This window comes from Mobula birostris, chromosome 3, assembly GCF_030028105.1.
Source record: "Mobula birostris isolate sMobBir1 chromosome 3, sMobBir1.hap1, whole genome shotgun sequence".
NCBI classification, from domain to species: Eukaryota; Metazoa; Chordata; class Chondrichthyes; order Myliobatiformes; family Myliobatidae; genus Mobula; species Mobula birostris.
In genome coordinates this window covers 100,619,289-100,640,006 of record NC_092372.1, presented here as the reverse complement: position 1 = coordinate 100,640,006, position 20,718 = coordinate 100,619,289, and the positions used below count along the sequence as shown (strand labels likewise).

The 20,718-nt window shown below is 41.9% G+C and overlaps 1 protein-coding gene across 3 annotated transcripts in view; it reads right to left on the bottom strand.

Annotated features, from left to right (window-relative positions):
* The window catches only part of antxr2a (ANTXR cell adhesion molecule 2a), a 218,968-nt gene extending 198,851 nt beyond the window's left edge, over positions 1–20,117 (bottom strand). Inside the window, exons 1-3 of one of the 3 annotated variants that reach the window (XM_072253137.1) lie at positions 19,515–20,117; positions 19,189–19,260; positions 18,891–18,962 (exon numbers count right to left, since the gene is read on the bottom strand). In XM_072253137.1, the coding sequence (XP_072109238.1) occupies positions 18,891–18,962; positions 19,189–19,260; positions 19,515–19,678 (308 nt within the window). In that variant the 5' untranslated portion in view covers positions 19,679–20,117. The remainder of the gene's footprint in view (positions 1–18,890; positions 18,963–19,188; positions 19,261–19,514) is intronic. The other 2 variants (XM_072253135.1, XM_072253136.1) reach the window with 2 other exon arrangements.
* Between the last annotated feature and the right edge of the window lie 601 nt (positions 20,118–20,718).

The following is a 20,718-nucleotide window of genomic DNA, read 5'->3' as shown; positions in this document are numbered from 1 at the left end:
GTCAAAATGCTCTCCACGGTGCATAATTTACTACATACACATACAGTACAACTGCTGATAGGCCTTTTGTACTTTTATTTATGCTAGTGTTGAGTACCTTGGATGCAAATGCTATTAGCTCATCACATTAGCCCAATTACCATCAGCATATAACCTGTAGCACCAGAGATCTCAACACAAGAGACCACTGTTACACTAAAATAAGGAATGCCGATCGCTCCATGCCCATAGTGCATTTCGGTAAGTAAAATAACTTGGTTGTCCTTCTCCTGCTTGCATACAGGCAGAGGCTAAAGTGCAAAGCTCCAGAGATTAGGACAACAAAGAGGTGGTTGCAAGAGGCAGAAGAGTGGCCACGGGATTGCTTCCATTCGATGGACTGGGCACTGTTCCACACCCACAACACTCTTATGTTCATCTTAAACAGTTCACCTTTCACCTTTATCCTGTGACCTTCAGTTCTAGTCTCCCCTAACCTCAGTGGAAAAAGCCTGCTTGCATTTACCCTATCTATGTCCCTCAATTTTGTACACCTCTATCAAAACTCCCCTTATTCTCCTATGCTGTAGAGAATAAAGTCATAAACTTTTCCAATAACTCAGGTCCTCAAGTTCTGGCAACAACCTTGGAAATTTCTCTGCACTCTTTTAATCTTATTGATAACTTTCCTGTAGGTAGGTGGCCACAATACTGCACACAATACTCCAAATTAGGTCTCACCATTGTCTTACACAACTTCAACATGACATCCCATCTCCTGGACTTGGTACTTTGATTTATGAAGGCCAATGTGCCAAAGACTCTTTGACATCTCTACTTGTGATGCCACTTTCAAGAAATTATGAATCTGTATTCCCAGATCCTTCTGTTCCACCACACTGCTCAGTGCCCTACTGCTCACCATGTAAGATCTACCCTGACTTTTCCTCCCCATGTGTAACACATCACACTTGTCTCCATTGAATTCCATCTGTCATTTTTCAGGCCAGTTTTCCAGCTGGTCCAGATCCTACTACAAGGTTTGATAGTCTTCCTCGCTGTCTACATCGCTGTCTACAATGTCCCCAGTCTTGTTGTGAACTGCAAATTTGCTGATCCAGTTAACCACATTATCATAGATGACAAACAACAACAGAACCTGCACTGATCCTTGCGGTACAACACTGCTCAAAGGCCTCCAGTCAGAGAGGCAACCACCTAGTAACACTCTTTGGCTTCTACCACTAAGCCAATGTCTAATCCAATTTACTACCTCATTCTGAATGATGAGTGACTGAAACTTCTTGACCATCCTCCCACGTGGGGCCTTGTCAAATGCCTTGCCTTTCTGTAGATGGCATCCACCACCTTGCCTTCATTAACTTCTCTGGTAATTTCCTCAAAAAACTCAATAAGATTGGTTAGACACAACCTACCACACACAGAAACATGCTGACTATCTCTAATCATTCCTTGTCTATCCAAATACTTATATATCCATTCCCTTCAAATACCATCCTATAACTTAGCCACTGCTGACAGCAGGGTCACCAGCTTATAATTTCCTGGCTTATTTCTAGGGCCTTTCTTAATCAACGGGACATCAGCTATCTCTGCGAGGGCTCCTGCAATTTCTGCTCTGGCCTCTCACAAGGTCCAAGGGAACACCCTGTCAAGCCCTAGGGATTTATCTATCCTAATTTGCCTCAAGACAGCAAACACATCCTCTTCTGTAAACTGCACACAGTCTATGGTTTCACTGCTGTTTTGCCTCACTTCTATAGACACTGTGTCTGTCTCTAAAGTAAATACAGATGCAAAAAATCCATTTAACATCTCCCCCATCTCTTTCAGCTCCATGTATAGATGGCCACTCTGATCTTCAGGAGGACCAATTTTGTCCCGTGCAATCCTTTTGCTCTTAACATATCTGAAGAAGCCCTTGGGATTCTCCTTCACTTCATCTGCTAGAGCAACTTCATGCCTCCTTTTCTTCTTAACTGTTCTCTTGCATTTCTTATAATCCTCAAGTATCTTGTATTTTTTTTTAAATCTCTTTTCAGACCTGGACGGTGGCACAGGCTTCAACTGTCTGAAAACTCCCACATCCAATAACTCCATGCAGATGTGTAATTCCAGTATCTAACACGTCTTCATGTTCTCCATCATCTCCCTTGACATAGATCCTTCCACTTTAATTCATTTGCTTCAGTCTTTTAATTTTTATTCCTTGATGTTCTCTTTACTGAGCGAGACAGAAGTGTAGACTGTGCTGTGGTTTCCATGATGTGTTGAGCGGTGTCCAAAATGCGCTGCAATTTCTTAAAGAGCATTTGTCATACCAAGCTGCAATACATCCCGATAAGATGCTTGCTATGGTGCATTGATAAAAATCAATGATGGTCGAAGGGATACGCCAAATTTCTTTATTATCCTGAGGAATTAGAGGCACTGGTGAGCTTTTTTGACCATAGTGCCCATATGTCCAGGTTACCACAGGTTATAGATGATGTTCATTCCCAGGAACTTTCCGCAGTGCTCAACTTGCTGCCGTTTAACCTGTATTCAGTATATATTTTTTCAGACACAGAGTGGCAAGTCCTTCAGTTCCAGTGGAAGTGGAGAAAAATCACACGGAAGGCATTCAAGGGTGCTGTTGAAAAGTTTCTTGGCAACTACATGTGGCACAAGACATGTAATTAACATCACTCTCTTCTTCAGCAGTCCCTTGGGATTTAACACGCCCCATCCCCGTGTTCTGGCTTGTGAGGTGGCTAATGAGGCTTATGTGGGAACTGCAGACTCTTCCAGAAATGAGACACGTGGGTGGCAATAGTCTTCCAGTACCGAAGCCCCCAGAGACATGGAGTCTAGAAGAGGCAGGAGAAGATGCCATGATGCACGAACCAGGAATGGAAACGACACAAGATTGAGACAGATTTTGAATCCTTTATGTCAAATAGTCTCTTCTGATAACCCAATCTGAGTTAAGTGAGACTGGAGTTTGTCAAAGGCAAAAGTAGGATTATTGGGTTAAAGACTACAAGGATGGAATCTGCTGTCACCAGGCACAAAAGTTTCTGTGAAGGATTTTGATACTTGAGACAGATGTTTCCCACAATAACTGATGCCAAGATTAAGGAAGGAATTTTGTTGGTTCACAAATCAAACAGGTCATCATTGACAGGCAATTCGAATAACTTCCAGTGGAACTTGAGAAAATCACATGGAAGGCATTCAAGTGTGTTGTTGAAAAGTTTCTTGGCAACGACAGAGCACCAAAGTACATGCAGCTGGTTGACAACATGTTTCAAGCGCACAAAACCATGAAGTGCAACATGTCATTAAAGATTCATTCTCTGGATTTCCATTTAGACTTCATCCCTGCAAACCTTGGTACTGTCAGTGACTAGCGTGGTGAAAGGTTTCACCAGGACATTGCAATCATGGAGAAACAGCATCAGGGCAAATGGAATCAATCAATGCTGACTGATTATTGTTGGACATTTAATTGAGAAGCCTCAGACCCTGAGTACAAACAAAAATCATGAACAAAGCATTTTCCACTTAGTTGAACTATTGCAAAGTGTCAGACACATTATTTTCAATAAAGGTCAATTTCTTGTTTCTCCATATTCCTACATGATACAAGTAGCGTGAAATTATATTTGTGTTCAGCTTCAAGCCGTCTATCATAAACACAAAAAACTTCTGAGAAAGCAACGGTTTTGAAAATATTTGCTATCCAATATGTTATAAATTCTGTATTGATACAACAAAATCTTCTTAACAAATTAACTCATCAAACCTAAAATAATCCCCACTATATTATGAATCTTCATTTGCAAGTCAGCCCAGGCAGTAACAGTGGGGTTCATTACCAGGCAAAGTTAATAAGCAACAGTTCTCCTTGTAGTAGAGGATAATACGTTCACAGTAGGGAATAGCGAATTCTTGGTTCTGTAGTACAGGGGAGAGAGATGGGGGTGGTGGTGAGCATGTAGCAGAGAAATAAAAGGAGCCCCTACCGCGTTGGTACCAGGAAGTGAAAGTCTGTAACAGGTTCAAATGGCCTGAGCCACAAGCTGTAGGTTAAAGTGAACCATAGTAAATTCTTCAACCAGAGAACATCTGCAGATGCTGGAAATACGAGCAACACACACAAGATGCTGGAGGAACTCAGCAGGCCTGGCAGCATCTATGGAAAAAAGTACAGTTGATGTTTCAGGCCCAAATCCTTCAGCAGGACTGGCGAAAAAATGCTGTGGAGTAGATTTAGAAGGTTAGGGGAGGGGAGGGAGAAACACCTGGTGATAGGCGAAACCTGGAGGGGGAGGGATGAAGTAAAGAGCTGGTAAGTGATTGGTGAAAGAGACAGAAGGCCATGGAAGAAAAAAGGGGGAGGAGCACCAGAGGGATGCAAAGGGTGGGCAAGGAGATAAGGTGAGGGAGGGAAAAGAGGATGGGAAATGGTGAAGTGGAGGGTGGATAGGAGGCACTACCAGAAGTTTGAGAAATCTATGTTCATCCCATCAGGTCGGAGGCTATCTAAACGGAATACAAGGTGTTGTTCCTCCAACCTATGTGTGGCTTCATCATGACAGCGAAGGAGGCCATGAATGGACATATCAGAATGGGAATGAGAAGTGGAATTAAAATGGGTGGCCACTGGGAGATCTTGCTTGTTCTGGCGGACGGAGTGTAGATGCTCGGCAAAGCAGTCTCCCAATCTACGTCGGGTCTCACCGATATACAGGAGGCCACACTGGGAGCACTGAACACAATAAATGACGCCAACACGCTCACGGGTGAAGTGTTGCCTCACCTGGAAGGACTGTTTACGGCCCTGAATGATAGTGAGGAAGGAGGTGTTGGGGCAGGTGTACCACTTGTTCCAAGTAGCAGGGTGGGAAGAGGTATAATACAGGTAGCTGTAAGAGTCTGCCTATCACAAACCCACATCGGTGGATCGGGGTTCAGCATGGGTGCAGGAAGCAGCACCAGTGCAGTTGCTGATGCAGTGAATGAAAAGTGCAGGACAGTCACCAGTGTAAGCTTGAAACATGGACTGTTCCATGTAGCTGACAAACAGGCAGGCATAGCTGGGACCCATGTGAGTGCCCATGGCTACTCCTTTTATAGTAACCTCATACCTAGTTACTGGCCTAGCAGCGGCTTCATAAAGCTCAAGGACAGAAGCTTTCACTGTATATATTGTATAAGGTATTAAGGACCTCCAGCACTCAGGGTATGCCCCTTACTCACTGTTATCATCAGGTGGGAAATACAGAAGCCTGAAGGCACACACTCAGTGATTCAGAAACAGCTTCTTCCCTTCTGCCATCCGATTCCTTAATAAACATTGAACCTTTGGACACTACCTCATTTTTTTAATACATAATATTCCTGTTTTTTGTACAATTTTAATCTATTCAATATACGTATACTGTAATTGATTTACTTATTTATTATTATTTTAATTGTATTTTGTTTTCTCTTCTATATTATGTATCCTATTGAACTGCTGCTGCTAAGTTAACAAATTTCACATCACATGTTGGTTATAATAATAAACTTGATTCTAATTCTGAAATGGCACAGTAGCATAGTGTTTAGCACAGCACTTTACAGTACCAGTGACCCGGGTTCAATTCCCTCCGCTGTCTGTAAGGAGTTTGTACATCCTCTCTGTGACGTGTGTTTCCTCCGGGTGCACTGGTTTCTCCCACGGATAGTTGATCATTGTAAATTGGTCATTGTGGCTGAATCCCGTGATTAGGCTGGAATTAAACCACGGCTTTGCTGGGGGGGTGGAGCATGGCTCGAATGCTACTCGCTGATAAATGCTAAAATAATTTCTACCATTAATTATCTTAGTTCCATGATTTTATCAATTTTCTTGATTCTCAAAACAGACAAATGTTTGCAAATACAAACGTTTCAGCAACATTGTTGTTTTTTCTGAGCAATGCTGTGAACTGATGACTGACAATGCCAACAGATTTATTCTAACTCAGTCACCACAAAATAGTTGCAGCTTGGTAATTTGTAAAGCTCCCAGATCTCAGCAAATAAAGAAACAGCGAAACATTTAGAAAGGAGTGGTTCCATTAGACCGACGCAGCATGGATTCAGAAAGGGCAGGTCCTGTTTGACAAACTTACTGGAGTTCTTTGAGGACATAATGAGTGCAGTGGATAGAGGGGAACAGGTGGGTGTCGTGTACTTGGATTTCCAGAAGGTGTTCGATAAGGTGCCGCACAAGAGACTTATAAATAAGGTACGGATGCATGGAGTTGGAGGAAGTGTATTGGCATGGATAGTGGATTGGTTAACCAATAGAAGGCAGAGAGTTGGTATAACTGGGTGTTTCTCCGGTTGGCAGTCAGTGGTGAGTGGGGTGCCTCAGGGGTCGGTGCTGGGCCCGCAGCTGTTTACCATTTACATTGGTGATTTGGAAGAGCAGACTGAGTGTAGCATAGCAAAATTTGCTGATGATACTAAACTGAGTGGAAAAGCAAACTGTACAGAGTATGTGGAGGGTCTGCAGAGGGATATAGATAGATTAAGTGAGTGGGCCAAGATCTGGCAGGTAGAATACAATGTTGGTAAATGCGAGATCATCCTCTTTGGAAGGAATAATAGAAGAGCAGATTATTATTTAAAGGGTGAAAGATTGCAGCATGCTGTTGTGCAGAGGGACTTGGGAGTGCTTGCTCATGAATCACAAAAAGTTGACTTGCAGGTACAACAGGTTATTAGGAAGGCAAATGGAATGTTGGCCTTCATTGCTAGAGGGATTGAATTCAAGAGCAGGGAGGTTATGTTGTAACTGTACAGGGTACTGGTGAGGCCGCACCTGGAGTACTGTGTGCCGTTCTGGTCTCCATACTTGAGGAAGGATATACTGGCTTTGGAGGCAGTGCAGAGGAGGTTCACCAGGTTGATTCCAGGGATGAAGGGGTTAAACTATGAGAAGAGATTGAGTCGCCTGGGACTATACTCTCTGGAGTTCAGAAGAATGAGAGGGGATCTTATAGAAACATACAAAATTTTGAAAGGGATGGATAAGATAGAAGTAGGAAAATTGTTTCCATTGGTAGGTGAGACTGGAACTAGGGGACATTGCCTTAAGATTCAGGGGAGAGGAGTTATGATGGAGATGAGGAGAAACTGTTTTTCCCAGAGAGTGGCGAATCTGTGGAATTCTCTGCCCAGGGAAGCAGTTGAGGCTTCCTCACTAGTATATTTAAGAAACAGTTAGATAGGTTTTTACATAGTAAGGGAATTAAGGGTTAAGGGGAAAAGGCAGGCAGATGAAGCTGAGTTTACAGACAGATCAGCCATGATCTTATCGAATGGCGGGGCAGGTTCGATGGGCCGGATGGCCTACTCCTGCTCCTATTTCTTATGTTCTTAAATAAATAATGGAAAACCTGCCTTCCCATTTTTCACATTGTTTTCCTTTTCCCACACTGACAGCCTGAAGTTTTTTGCTCATGTTTTCAACTTACGTCAACAACTGCTGAATCAGATGCCTTTTATCTTTTCCTATGAACTCTTGCCCAGTGTAATTTTCTTTGGTATGGTTATTTCAGAAATAAATGCAGTGCTCTCCAGAATTAATTGTTTACCTCTGTTTGAGTACTGTTATTAATAGAAGTTCACTGCAAAGTTTCAACCAAATGTATTACAATCACATTTTCAGAGCTTTTGGGAGTCATGTTGCTATTTGAGAAAAGTTTGCATGTGCTTGCATGTGTGTTTCCAGTATTGAAACAGTGTAGCGTCGACTTAAACACTACACTGCCAGGGCAAACCAGAAACCACGGCTGACTGCAGAGGTCTGTGAACTGCTCAGGACTTGGGACGCTGCTTCAGATTGGGGATAGGACGACTCTAGGGTCAGCAACAGCCACATTTTCCCAAGCCAAAAGGAAAGCAAAGCAAGAGCACTCACAGAAAATTCACAGCCACTTTTGCGGCACCAGGTACACGCGGTGCATGTGACAAGATATACGAACTATAGCATTACAAGTCCAGCCTGCGTGAAAGTGACAGCAACATCTCCCTTCCTGTTAGGCTGAATGCCTTCTATGCACGATTCGACACAATGAATGATGTGACATCAAGGAAAGCCGCCTCTCCTCCTGAGGAAAGCCACCCAGTCTGGCCGTAGCTGAGATGAGAAGGATCCTGGCAGCGTAAACACATGCAAAGGTGTACAGCTGGTCACATAACTGGTCAGGTGCTGAAGCCCAGCTCACAGAGGTTTTAACAGACATCTTTATTATCTCTTTGCAATAGTCTACTGTCCCTGCAGACTTTGAAGCAACCAGCCTCATTCCATTACCCAAGAGAGTGACAGTAACAAGCCTAAACAATAACCGCCCAGTAGCACTAACCTCAACAATTATTAAGTGCTTTGAGCAGCTGATCAGATAAAATCCCACCTTCCAGCTTCATTGGACCCCTTCCAGTTTGCCTACCAGTCAAACCAGTCCACCGATGACGCCGTAGTCTCGGGCCTCCACTCCATCCTGTCTCTCTTAGAAAACGATGCTAGGATGTTGTTCTTCAGCTTGGCACTTAACATAATCATCCCTCAGAGGCTGGTGGGTCAAATGCCATCGTTGGGACTCAACACCCCTCTCTGTAACTGGATCTTGGACATTTTGATGGAAAGACCCCAGTCAGTCTGCGTTGGCAGCAACATGTCAAGCTCCATCACGCTGAGCACCGGTGCCCCCAGGGCCGTGTGCTCGGCCCGCTGCTGTTCATGCTGTTGACTCACAACTGCACTGCCAGATCCAGCTCAAACCTCATCATCCAGGCCACTGATGATACAACAGTGGCTGGCCTCATCAGCAAGGAGGTAGAGAGGCTTGTCAAATGGTGTGATAATAACAACCTAAGTCTCAACGTGGACAAGACAAAAGAGATGATTGTGGACTTCAAGAAGGTGCAGCTCAATCACTCTCCATTGCTCATCAAATGCTCTGCTGTGGAGAGAATGAAGAGCACAAGGTTCCTTGATGTGCACAAATGGAAGATCTAACCTGGATCCACAAGAGCTGCTCATTAGTCAAGAGGGCACAGCACTGCCTGCACTTTGTGGTACACGTCATTATGTGGTACAGAAACTACAAAGGATTGGACCTACAGAGGATAGTAAAATCTGCCGAGAGGATCACCAGGGTCTTCCTCCTTCACGCCCCCATTTATTAGAAGCATTGTATACGACGGGCCCAAAGCATTGTCCAGGATCCCTACCAACCATCCCACAATCTCTTTAACCGCTACCTTCAGGAAAAAGATACAGAAACATCAGGACTAGGACTGCCAGACTGGGTAACAGCCTCGTCCATCAGACTGTAAGACTAATGGATACCCTGCCACCACCAAGGTCTCATCACTAGAAAAGCAAGACGTTTTCTGTATCGTTTACTGTTTACCTGTGCCATGCACTAAGTGCACTTTGAATTATATTTCATTATCTTGCTTGTGGTAATATTTTGTTCTTATTTGCTAAGTGCGATATATGTTTTGTGGGTGCACTAAGGCCTGGAGGAACATTGTTTCATCTATATATATGTTCAGATAACAATAAACTTGAACTTGAGCTGTGGTATTGAGTGTTAAATCAGTCAGATTCCTAATGTGTAAACAAATCAACTGTGAAATTTAAGATCCAATTAAATCAAGGGGAATTTGTATTATAACAAGAAATCTTGGTAATAATTACAACAAAATCTGCCCGTTTAAAAAAAAAACAACAGAAAACATCTGCTATTCTTGTCAATCTATCTTATCTGAGGCACCACTTAACGAGCCACTCAATTGTGTTATTAAAACTGCATTTAAAAGAGTGGAGCAATTCAAAACACAAATACTGCCACACAAGCTCAGCCACTCGTACTGCTAAACACTTATATCCTCACCACACACTAACTTACAATCATCTACATGTCGTAACACATCCACTCGTCAACATGACACACAGTGCCAGCTTCACTCACACCCCAAGTTGTAAACTCAGTCAGCTCCATCATGGGCACTGGCCTCCATAGTATCCAGGACATCTTCAAGGAATGAAGCCTCAAAAAGGTTGTGTCCATCATTAGGGGCTCCCAGCACCCAGGTTATGCCCTCTTCTCACTGCTACCATCAGGGAGGATTACAGGAGCCTGAAGACACCTACTCAATGATTCAGGAACAGCTTCTTTCCCTCTGCCATCAGATTTCTGAATGGACATTGAACCCATGAACACTACCTCACAACATTTTTATTTTTATTGTTCGCACTACTTACACACACACACACTTACTGTAAATTCATTTTTTTCTCTATTAATATGTATTGCAATGTATGCTACCACAAAGGCAACAAATTTCACAACATATGGTGGTGATATTAAACCCGATTCTGATCTTCCCCAAACATCACTAACCTGCAACACACCCAAATGTACAGTAATAGTTTATAAAAATCGCAATGCTGTCTCTGAAATGCATGTTGTCTCTGCAGTTCGGACACAGTGTTAATCAACAGGAGAAACTTCTCCAAGACAGTGGGTTCTCTCGTGGTCATCACCTCACACAAATGGAAGAGAGGTTCTTTGTCCTCCTCATAGCTACAGGATGACACAAGGCCAAAATAAGCCTGTAAATTTCCCTGCAAAGTATGTCTCCCATGTCCGCGGTTCATAAACGCATATCCTATATTTGGTTTTAAGCAGAGCTCTATAGGACAGCTCGTGGTGGGTAAGTACACTTCTGAGATCATCAACACATCCTCCAGGGTACACTCAGCAACCTGTTCAGGTATCCTCATAACTTTCATGGTTTTACAATGGTATACGATTTTTGGAATCTGTTTTTTTTTACAACTGTCAAATAAAATGCCCACTTTAAGAAACAACCATTATAAAATGGTGCTGCATTATAAAAGAACATTGGCTATACTTGACACTAAAAGCACATCTGATACTCTAGAACATCACGACCACAAACGTTGTGAAATTTCTACACTTCACAATATGCCAGGAAATGGTCAGAATCATGTTCCACTCCAAGTAGAACTGACACTACGTAATGAAGTTTGCAAGAAGTTCAAGCTGTCTCAATGTATTTTATTGTTTCTAACAATACTCCAATTAGAATGTCTTCAAATAGTGGGATGTAATGAATCTGATCATCAGGTATCAAGCAGATATCGAACAGGTGGCAAACATCAGTGGAAATATGGGAAAGTTTTCAATCTAATCTGCTCCCCAAATCTAGCTTCAGATTATACAAATTATCTACCCAAAAACTTCCAGCCATAAACTAAAACTGACAGCTGAATAACGTCTCGCTAAAAGATAATATAAACTAGTTGGCTGTTCTGTTTGCCTAAGCCTTCTCTTCAATAACGAAGGGATTAAAGCTCCTACTGGTTTCTCAGGTAACTTTTTTAGTTTTACTAAGAGAAACTCAAAAATGTTGTATTTGTTGAAATTATATTGACATTTACAATTAAAATTTTATTGATAATTGAAACTCTATTTTACTGGTTCTCTTAATAGTATTCTTATTAATTTAAAAGAATGTTAAGAGATGCTTTCTACCAGACTCTACTTCCACCAGTTACAACATCTTCTGAGCTAAATTTCAATGTTGTACATGATCTGATCCGTAGACGTAGTGTATATGGATTTTAGCAAGGCATTTGATGAGGTACCCCATGCAAGGCTTATTGAGAAAGTAAGGAGGCATGGGATCCAAGGGGACATTGCTTTATGGATCCAAAACTGGCTTGCTCACAGAAGGCAAAGAGTGGTTGTAGACTGGTCATATTCTATATGGAGGACAGTGACCAGTGGTGTGCCTCAGGGATCTGTTCTGGGACCCCTGCTCTTTGTGATTTTTATAAATGACCTGGATGAGGAAGTGGAGGGATGGGTTAGTAAATTTGCTGGTGTCACAAAGGTTGGGGGTGTTGTGGATAGTGTGGAGGGCTATCAGAGGTGAAAACAGGACATTGATAGGATGCAAAACTGGGCTGAAAAGTGGCAGATGGAGTTCAACCCAGATAAGTGTGAGGTGGTTCATTTTGGTAGGTCAAATATGATGGCAGAATATAGCATTAAGGATAAGACCCTTGGCAGTGTGAAGGATCAGAGGGATCTTGGGGTCTGAGTCCATAGGACACTCAAAGCTGCTATGCAGGTTGGCTCTCTGGTTAAGAAGGCATACGGTGCATTGGCCTTCATCAATCGTGGGATTGAGTTTAGGAGCCAAGAGGTAATGTTGCAGCTACACAGAACTCTGGTCAGACCCCACTTAGAGTACTGTACTCAGTTCTGGTCACCTCACTACAGGAAGGACATGGAAACCATAGAAAGGGTGCAGAGGAGATTTACAAGGATGTTGCCTGGATTGGGGAGCATGCCTTATGAAAATAGGTTGAGTGAACTTGGCCTTTTCTTCTTGAAGCGACAGAGGATGAGAGATGACCTGATAGAGGTGTACAAAATAATGAGGCATTGATTGTGTGGATAGTCAGAGGCTTTTCCCCAGGGCTGAAGTGGCTAGCACAGGAGGGTATAGTTTTAAGGTGCTTGGAAGTAGACATAGAGGAGATGTCATGGGTAAGTTTTTTTATGCAGCGAGTGGTGAGTGCGTGGAATTGGCTGCCGGCAGTGGTGATGGAGGCAGAAACGATAGGGTCTTTTAAGAGACTCCTGGATGGCTACATGGAGCTTAGAAAAATAGAGGGCTATGGGTAAAGCCTAGGTAGTTCTAAGATAGGGATATGTTTGGCATAGTTTTGTGACCCGAAGGGCCTGTTTGTGCTGTAGGTTTTTCATGTTTTTAGAAAGAAGGCAAAATCTGAATGCTACAAGTTGACAGTATGCAAGAGCAGATGGACCAAAGGTTGCTTAATTTTTGAAGCTAGCAAGCCAAGTTCAGAAAGGAAGTATGATAACAGGCTACAGGAGTGGAAACCGTGATCTAAAAAAAAGGAAGCTTTACAAAATTGTTATAAATTGCTAGTTAGGCCTCAGGCAGAGTATCATCAACAGATCTGGACACCAGACCTCAGGAAGGGTGTCAAAGCCTTGGCAATATTACAGAGGAGATTAACATGATAAACTAGGGTGAGGAATTCACGCATGTGCAGAGATTAGAAAAACTGGAATTGTCCTCCCTAGCAGGGAAGGGAAGAGCAAATAGAATTATTCAACATTATGTGTTTTTCACAAATTCGAGATACAGCATAATTTCTTTAAACAAACATTTCAAAATCTGGATTGCACATCCTGAAAGATGCTTTGGAATCCAAAATCTGAAAAATCTGCCAGGATTTCCAGAGGAAAGTGGACACATGGATAAGAAGCTGTAATTTACACAATGTAAAAGGGAAAGCAGGCCACCACAGGTGGGATATATCAAATGGTTTTCTTTTGCTAAGCTTCGATAATCCAATTAAATTGCTGCATATCCCACTATCAACTCAGATCTCAGATTGTCTGGCCATGTGCAGACTTCTAGCAAATCCCATGACAAAATTAGCTCAAAATGCAGAATGGTTTTTAACGTGGTGTCCACAACATTCAATCAAGTATTTTTAAGCAAACTTATGTTTGCTCCAGATAATTACCAAGGATGCATATTGAGTGCCTGAACCAATTGTGGTTACATCAAATGAGACTGTGCAGCAAATTTCAACTTTCCAGCACATAGACTTGGCAAATTCGCAGAATGCATAACAATTTTTAGCCCAATAGCTCTAACTAACAAGTGCAGCCACAACGGGGCAAATATGCGATAAATTTAATGATTGCTCCATAAAATTTATGACTATTCCTCATAGATTAATCGTTATATATCCCATGTCCCACAGACCGATCAGTGCACTCCATAACATGCAAGTCACTGAAATTAAAAGAATTAATTACTTTAAGCCCCTTTGTTAAAATTATCACATTTTTGAAGCATGTAAATGTGAAAGAGTACGCAAATATACATACACATACTATGTACAGTTTTTTTGTCCTACACCTATGGTTTACCGCACTACCAAAGAAATTTCTCAGGATATTGAAGCATCTTTAAACAATGTCTGTCAAGAATAATAACTATTGGCACTCATATAAAAATGTATTATTTAACAGAGTGAAACCTGTTTTCAAAAGGACACACAACTATAATACATTTCATCTATTCTATAATCAATTTCAATACATTTTGCATACTGGTGGCAAATTAATTGGTTATTTTCTCAACCAATGGAAAGCTGGAGTAGAATTTCAAACAGGTTAACTAATTGGATGCGCATAAAAATCTAATAATTCATAACTATCGTTAATGCCATTGTAAATATATTTGAGAACTGTTACGTGCTTAAGAGCTGTTGATGAAATAATGATTTGCCAATCAAAACCTGAACAAATTAGAAACTACGTCATAAAACTGCTTGGCTTTGAATGATTATGAGTCAAGAGTCATAAAAAAACAATAATCCAGACTTCAACTTTCTTTATGCATATTTCTGCTATACATGAACATAAAGAACAGGTATCCATTGGAAAGTTCAGTTCCATACAGAAAAATCAATTTCTTCTCCATTGTACGTATCAAGCAACTAAAGAAAGTTACTTTTTATGTCTGACAGCATATGCTGCCAAATTACACCAAGCATAACTAGAGTTGAAATTGGCTGATAACTGTCACATGTACTGAAGTCCTTCTTCTCACTGCTGCCATCAAGGAGAATGTTCCGCAGCCTGAAGACACACATTCAACATTTTAGGAATAGGTTTGTTCCCTTCACAATCAGATTTCTGAATTGACCATGATCCCACAAACTCTACCTCACTCACTTTTCGCATTCTGTATTTATTTTGCTATATTTCTTATTGTAACGTAATGTAATTTTTAATATATTGCACTGTGCTGCTGCTGCTGCTGCAAAACAACAAATTTCACAGCAAATGTCAGTTATAGCAAACCTGACTCCAGTTCTGGTACAGTGAAAAACTTGTCTTAAGACCAATTCATTACACAGTGCATTGAGGTAGTCCACAGAAAATAATGGATCAGAACTACAAGGAAATAACACTGCTTAATATGCATAACATTATTACCACATCAATAATGAAGCAATTTGTGGTGAGAAAGACATATGGTGCAAATTGCACCTCGTCATAATTTGTGCCACTCCATCATTAGCTTTGGAAAAAAATCACTGGCTAATCTACAGGATGAATAGAAAATTGTTTGATGTCTTTCACCAAGAGAGCCACATTCACTGAGTTGCTGTAAGCAGATGAGTCTGTGTGTTGTTCACTCAAAGGCTCAGCTCCAAGTCACTCTTGACTTATTCAGTGACGTTTGTGAGAGAGTTATAATCAGGAAGTATCTTAACATAGGTATGAGTTATGTGAAATTACTCCACTTGTTCTTTATAATCAGCATGAGAAGTTAAGTATATAAATTTAAACATGACAATGTTAAAACTGTCAGATATATTAACCAATGACCTAGCATTTAAAATAAATCCTCAAAAATGTGACTGTTCCTTCCTTTGGATACTTTAAAGATAACGAAATTAAACTCTTCCATGACCTTTTTCTTACTTTTCCTTTGGCTGTCTTTCTTTTACTCTCAATGAAGTCCTTCTGTCTCTCTCTCCCAGACTTTACCTGTCTTTGTTTCATTAATTTGGTCTTTAGTCAGCCAATTTCCTGCGCCATTGTTTCTCATCTTCCCTGATCCTTTAATCTCATTTGGATGAAATAGATAGTTTGCTCTATCAATTCATCCCCAGTGTCCAATTGATCCTGCATTATCTTCTTATGCCTCCAGTAATTTAAGGTTGCAGCACAGCTCCTTGAAGAATACCATTTGTCACATCTGGCCATTCAGAGAACAGGCGTTTCTCCATTATTCTCCAGTGTACAAACTCATACTCCGTCAGCTTCTTCCTCAGCAACATACCTTCCTCCCACCTCCACCTCTTGCCTGAACACAACTTCCTTTCACTCTACATCAATGGGTTCTAAGATAGATTTACAAGTTCACTGTGTGATCCACACTCTACTTCAGTCGTTGAGGCATGAGGTGCTTTTAGGCCAGTGGGTGAGCGGAATAGCATGCTGCGTGCTCAATAGCCGTCAAATGTTTAAGACTGTCAATGGCATCTGGCTGCTTCTCCACTTCGATCATTCACAGGCCAGGAGTTCCCACGAGTTGGAAACGTCCCTCGACAGTTTTACCAGTTATCTTGGTAATCTTTTGCCACTGACGGTATCTCTTCATTGCTTTGGTTTATCTGCTGTAGGTAGTTCATGTTTCTCCGAATATAGGGAAGGGTAGTGATCACTGAAGTCCAGCAGACATTGGCAGTGCAGTGATCTGAGACTTTAATTACTGCACACACTTTGTCTGAGATGGGCAGACTGCACTGGGAGACAGGAGACAGTAATCTGTTTCTTCACCTTACTTGACATATAACTCCCAAAATGTTTATGTTTTCTGTAGTTTGCTGTGGAGCTTAATTGTTGGAGGGAAGGTCAGTAAAGGACCTTAGCTATTAGAATGATTACTGCCACCCCACCTGCCCTCATGCGATTCAGTGAAAGAGTCAACAGCAGTTTGGAGTGTGACCTAGGAGTGTGGTTATTCACAGGCTCCACCTACTTACTGCAGCTCAGTGACTGTGCTTGGACTGTGGTGCTGGAGAGCAGGTGACATAGAATGAACGGCTTCTCATTCATTCTCTGCAGCCCACTCGTCTGGGGTGGGCCAGTTACGAGTCATGCCACAGGTGTCATCAAACAGCACACATTTCTGAGGATAGCCAAATTTGACAAGGAACCCCCACAATCATTATTGCTTGATAGAATTTGGAAAACCAAAAAAAAATCATTCCAGCACCAGCAGTACCAATATTCCCCTGAAACTGCTGACAACCAGACAAGGTCTGCCTCCAACTTAGTGGGCTGTAAAAGCGGTGGAAACTTCTTCCGACCATTGATAATATTCCAGGATATTTAAAAACTTTTAAATTGAAGCATTTATTTAAGTGTTATAAAATAAGTTGAATGAAAAATATTGACAAATCACTAAAAATATTGAAGTGAAACATTTTTTGTTTTAAATTAACTTCCCCTTCGCATTAACCCAGGGTCAATGCTGAAACCCAGGAGCTGCCTGCGAGGAGAATGCTCATTCTCCCTCTGACCGTATGGGTTGCCTCTGTGTGCTCCGCTTTTCACCCACATCCCAAAACACGTGGGCTCCCGGGCGAATTGGCAATTGTAAAATGATCCTAGTGCATAAAGTGAGTGGCAGAATCTGGCAGAGTGGATGAAAATGTGGGATTAATCTAAGATTATTTGGGCACCACCGTAGCGGAGCAGTTAACGCGACGCTAAAACAGCTCGGGACACTGGAGTTCAGGGTTCAATTCCAGCGCTGTCTATAAGGAGTCTCTGTACATCCTCCCTGCGTGGGTTTTCCCTAGGTGCTCTGGCTTTTTCCCACAGTCCAAAGACATACTGCGTAGGTTAGTTGGTCACTGTAAACTGTCCCGTGATTAGGTTAGGGTTAATCGGGGTTTTTCACGAGTTGCTGGGGGTGGTGTAGCTCAAAGGGCAGGAAATGCCTACTCTGCACTGAATTGCTGAATAAATAAATAAGATTAACATACACACTTGCTAAATAGTTAACTTGGAGTCAATAGCTCAATGCCCTGTTTCAGTTTCTACCAGTCTGTGACTACATGACTAGGGTCTCATATCTAACATGGAATACTGTGCGAATTCAGCAAATCTCAATTCACAGCCACTAGCATGCTAAAGCTATTAACAAATCCAAAACTTCTGCATGTGGAAGCTTAGGACCCAATGCTATTTTTCAAATGGGCTTGCTGCTCAGACTTGTTGGCATTGAGCAATGAGATCAGCCCTATGAAATTTCTCAATAAATTTCATCTCAATGGATGACTTCACATGATTTACAATGAAGGAAAATTCTCATCATCTTACAAAATGCACCGAAGTATATTTTGTTTATAGAAGGATTAGTATACAGCTGCCAATGACAAGATAAAAGGAATAGCCAGAGCATAAGGTGCCAGTCGAACTGGAGAAGGCAATACATGGGAAAGAGTAAGAAACTAACGAGATTTGAGCACCACACTGAGAGCTTACATCAGAGCAGCAGAAATACCAAAAGCAAAAGTACATCACTAAGGATTTCAATGCCACATTGGCTGAGGCAACGACACAAATGAAAGGTGGAAGTGGCTGTTTCTCCAAATGATACGGGAATCAATAGGTCATTACATCTTCAGATCATCCCCCTGAACTTAACACATCCACCCAAGGAATAGATGGAAATTAAGACAATGTAGCTTCAGATTTCTTAGTATGTAAAGGAAGGAAATACCCCTCATCCAAGAATGCCCAACAAGAATGCTAACAGCATGGGTAGGAGGAGCTCAGGTAAACCCACCAGGAAGCCACACCAAATCCGAAATATTGAGTGATCCTGCAGCCAACATAGACATAAAATGGATGGGAAAGCATCAGGTATGACAAGTTGTATGGCCTCCCTGATCTAGGCCATCCTCTGTTTTTTTTGGTATTAAGCTTCACGCAGGTGTCAGGCCTCCCAGATATGAAAATAATGGGCCGAATACTGTTTCTGCATTTTTTAAACAAGAGTATCAATATTATGGTAAGGCAGGGGACCCAATGAAAAAAGATGGAATTTGGATCAAGAAAAGCAACACTTTTAGGAGGGCGGGGGAGGGATGTAAGTTTCAGAATGAAAAAAAAATTGGGCATCTTATGAAAGGTTTGATAACAGCAGTAAAGATTCTGCAATTCCCCTATGAAAACAAGGCATTCTGCACTGACCTGTCACCAGTTATCGGCATCTTCACATCAGCACGAGAGGAAAACACGATGAAAGATAATCTCATTTGCGGACTGCAAATAAAAATACATAAATCATCAGCTGCTATACAACACTAAATATAATTTTCCTTTCATTATTTTCTAATTTTCAAACTTGGATTCGCTTTTGGCCTAGGAAAGATTATTTATTCAGTGGGCTTTGCGTCCTGCTTCCTCCGTGCGGCGACAAACTAATGTGAACATAACTTTCCACCAAGCACCAAAAAAAGTTTGTGGAACGTGTTGCTGAAGGTATTACCTGACGAATCGCTGGACCAGTGATTCCACAAAATCATAAATCTCGCCCCAGTTGCTAGCGACACTCCCGGATCTGTAAAAGTAGCAGACATTCAATTCGATCAAGTAAAAACTAAATGAAGCCATTACAGTCCACTGGGCTCTCCTCCCGTCACTTTCTGCTGCTACTTCATGGCCAGAAACAGTTTGACAAGTTTACTGTGGCTCCTTTCTTTCCCACTCTTACTCTGTTATTACAATTCATTTTATCGCTTTACCCTCCAGCTTGCAGCTACAGATATAAACAAAACAAACCCGGGCTCGATCAGGCACCACCGAAAATCTTACCTGTCAAGTACCAAGTAAAGATCAAACGCTCCATGGCACGATTTCTCTTCAGTTTGCACAACTCCCAGTGTGTTCATGCTCAGAAAAACTGCTACAAAGACCATGAAATTCCATCGCCTGGGGCAAAAGCTCTTGCAAACACTAACAGTCCGCCACGGCTTCATTATCCTGCAATTAATCTAGCTGCAGAACCCAAAAAAAGCACAAACTCAGAAGAGAAAGCTCCAGCAAACATGAAAGCAGTCAGCATCGGATTCCTGCAAAAATAAAATCGCTCAAACGTCCTACAGGTATCTGAGAAAGAAAAACCAACGCGATTTCGTTAAACCGCACATTGCAACGGCACAGGAAACCTCTCGGCCACTGCCACAAAGTCGCTTGTTCAGTTCCAAGCGGAAACTTCCAAAGGAGGTCGGCGTTAGAGCGGGGGGTGAACCGTGCCTTTCAGCCAGGGCAGCGTTTGTATCCACAAATCAGATGGCAGCGCAGCGGCACTCGCACTACATTCAGACGGCCGGCGCTTTGTGGGACTGAGGAAGCGCAACAGGGCGTGTCAGAGGCGCCCCTCTGCGGGACAGCTGGTGCCCTTTGAATAAGCAGGAAGATACTGCGGCACACTAATCATCTTTTGCGTGATATCATTTCCTGTGTTAGGAAGGCTTCTAACAAAAATATCAATCAATGTTTGCATTCTGTTTTTTTTCTCTCTGCGCTGTTAATGCCAGAGAGAAGCCTTACAACTTAAGCTAACGATTAAAGTTCTCTATCGGCGTACAAATGTGCCAGAATCTTAGTTTCCAAATTACAAATGGACGAGGCTTTGTTGTTACTCTTCTTGAACTTAGATAATTATTTCAGTAAGATAACCACATTGTAACTAAATTATTATTATAATAGTATGGGATTGAGGGAACTGCACACCAAAGATCTGAGGTCAGGGTGATAAATTGTCATGTCCACATTTAAACAGGGCCTGCGTTCTTTCTCAAGTGGCCAGTGGCTGTGAGTCCCTGTTCTTACAGACAAACTTTGGCAGTCTTAGGAAGAGCGAGATACTTATCCCTACTGCCTTGTCCAATATTTATTCCTCAGCATTGCTCAAAGCAAACTGGTTGACATCCAATTTTTGGGAGCTTGCAGTCCAAATTGGCTACCATATTCCCCATGTTACAACAGCAACCACACACTTCAAAGGTCTTTAACT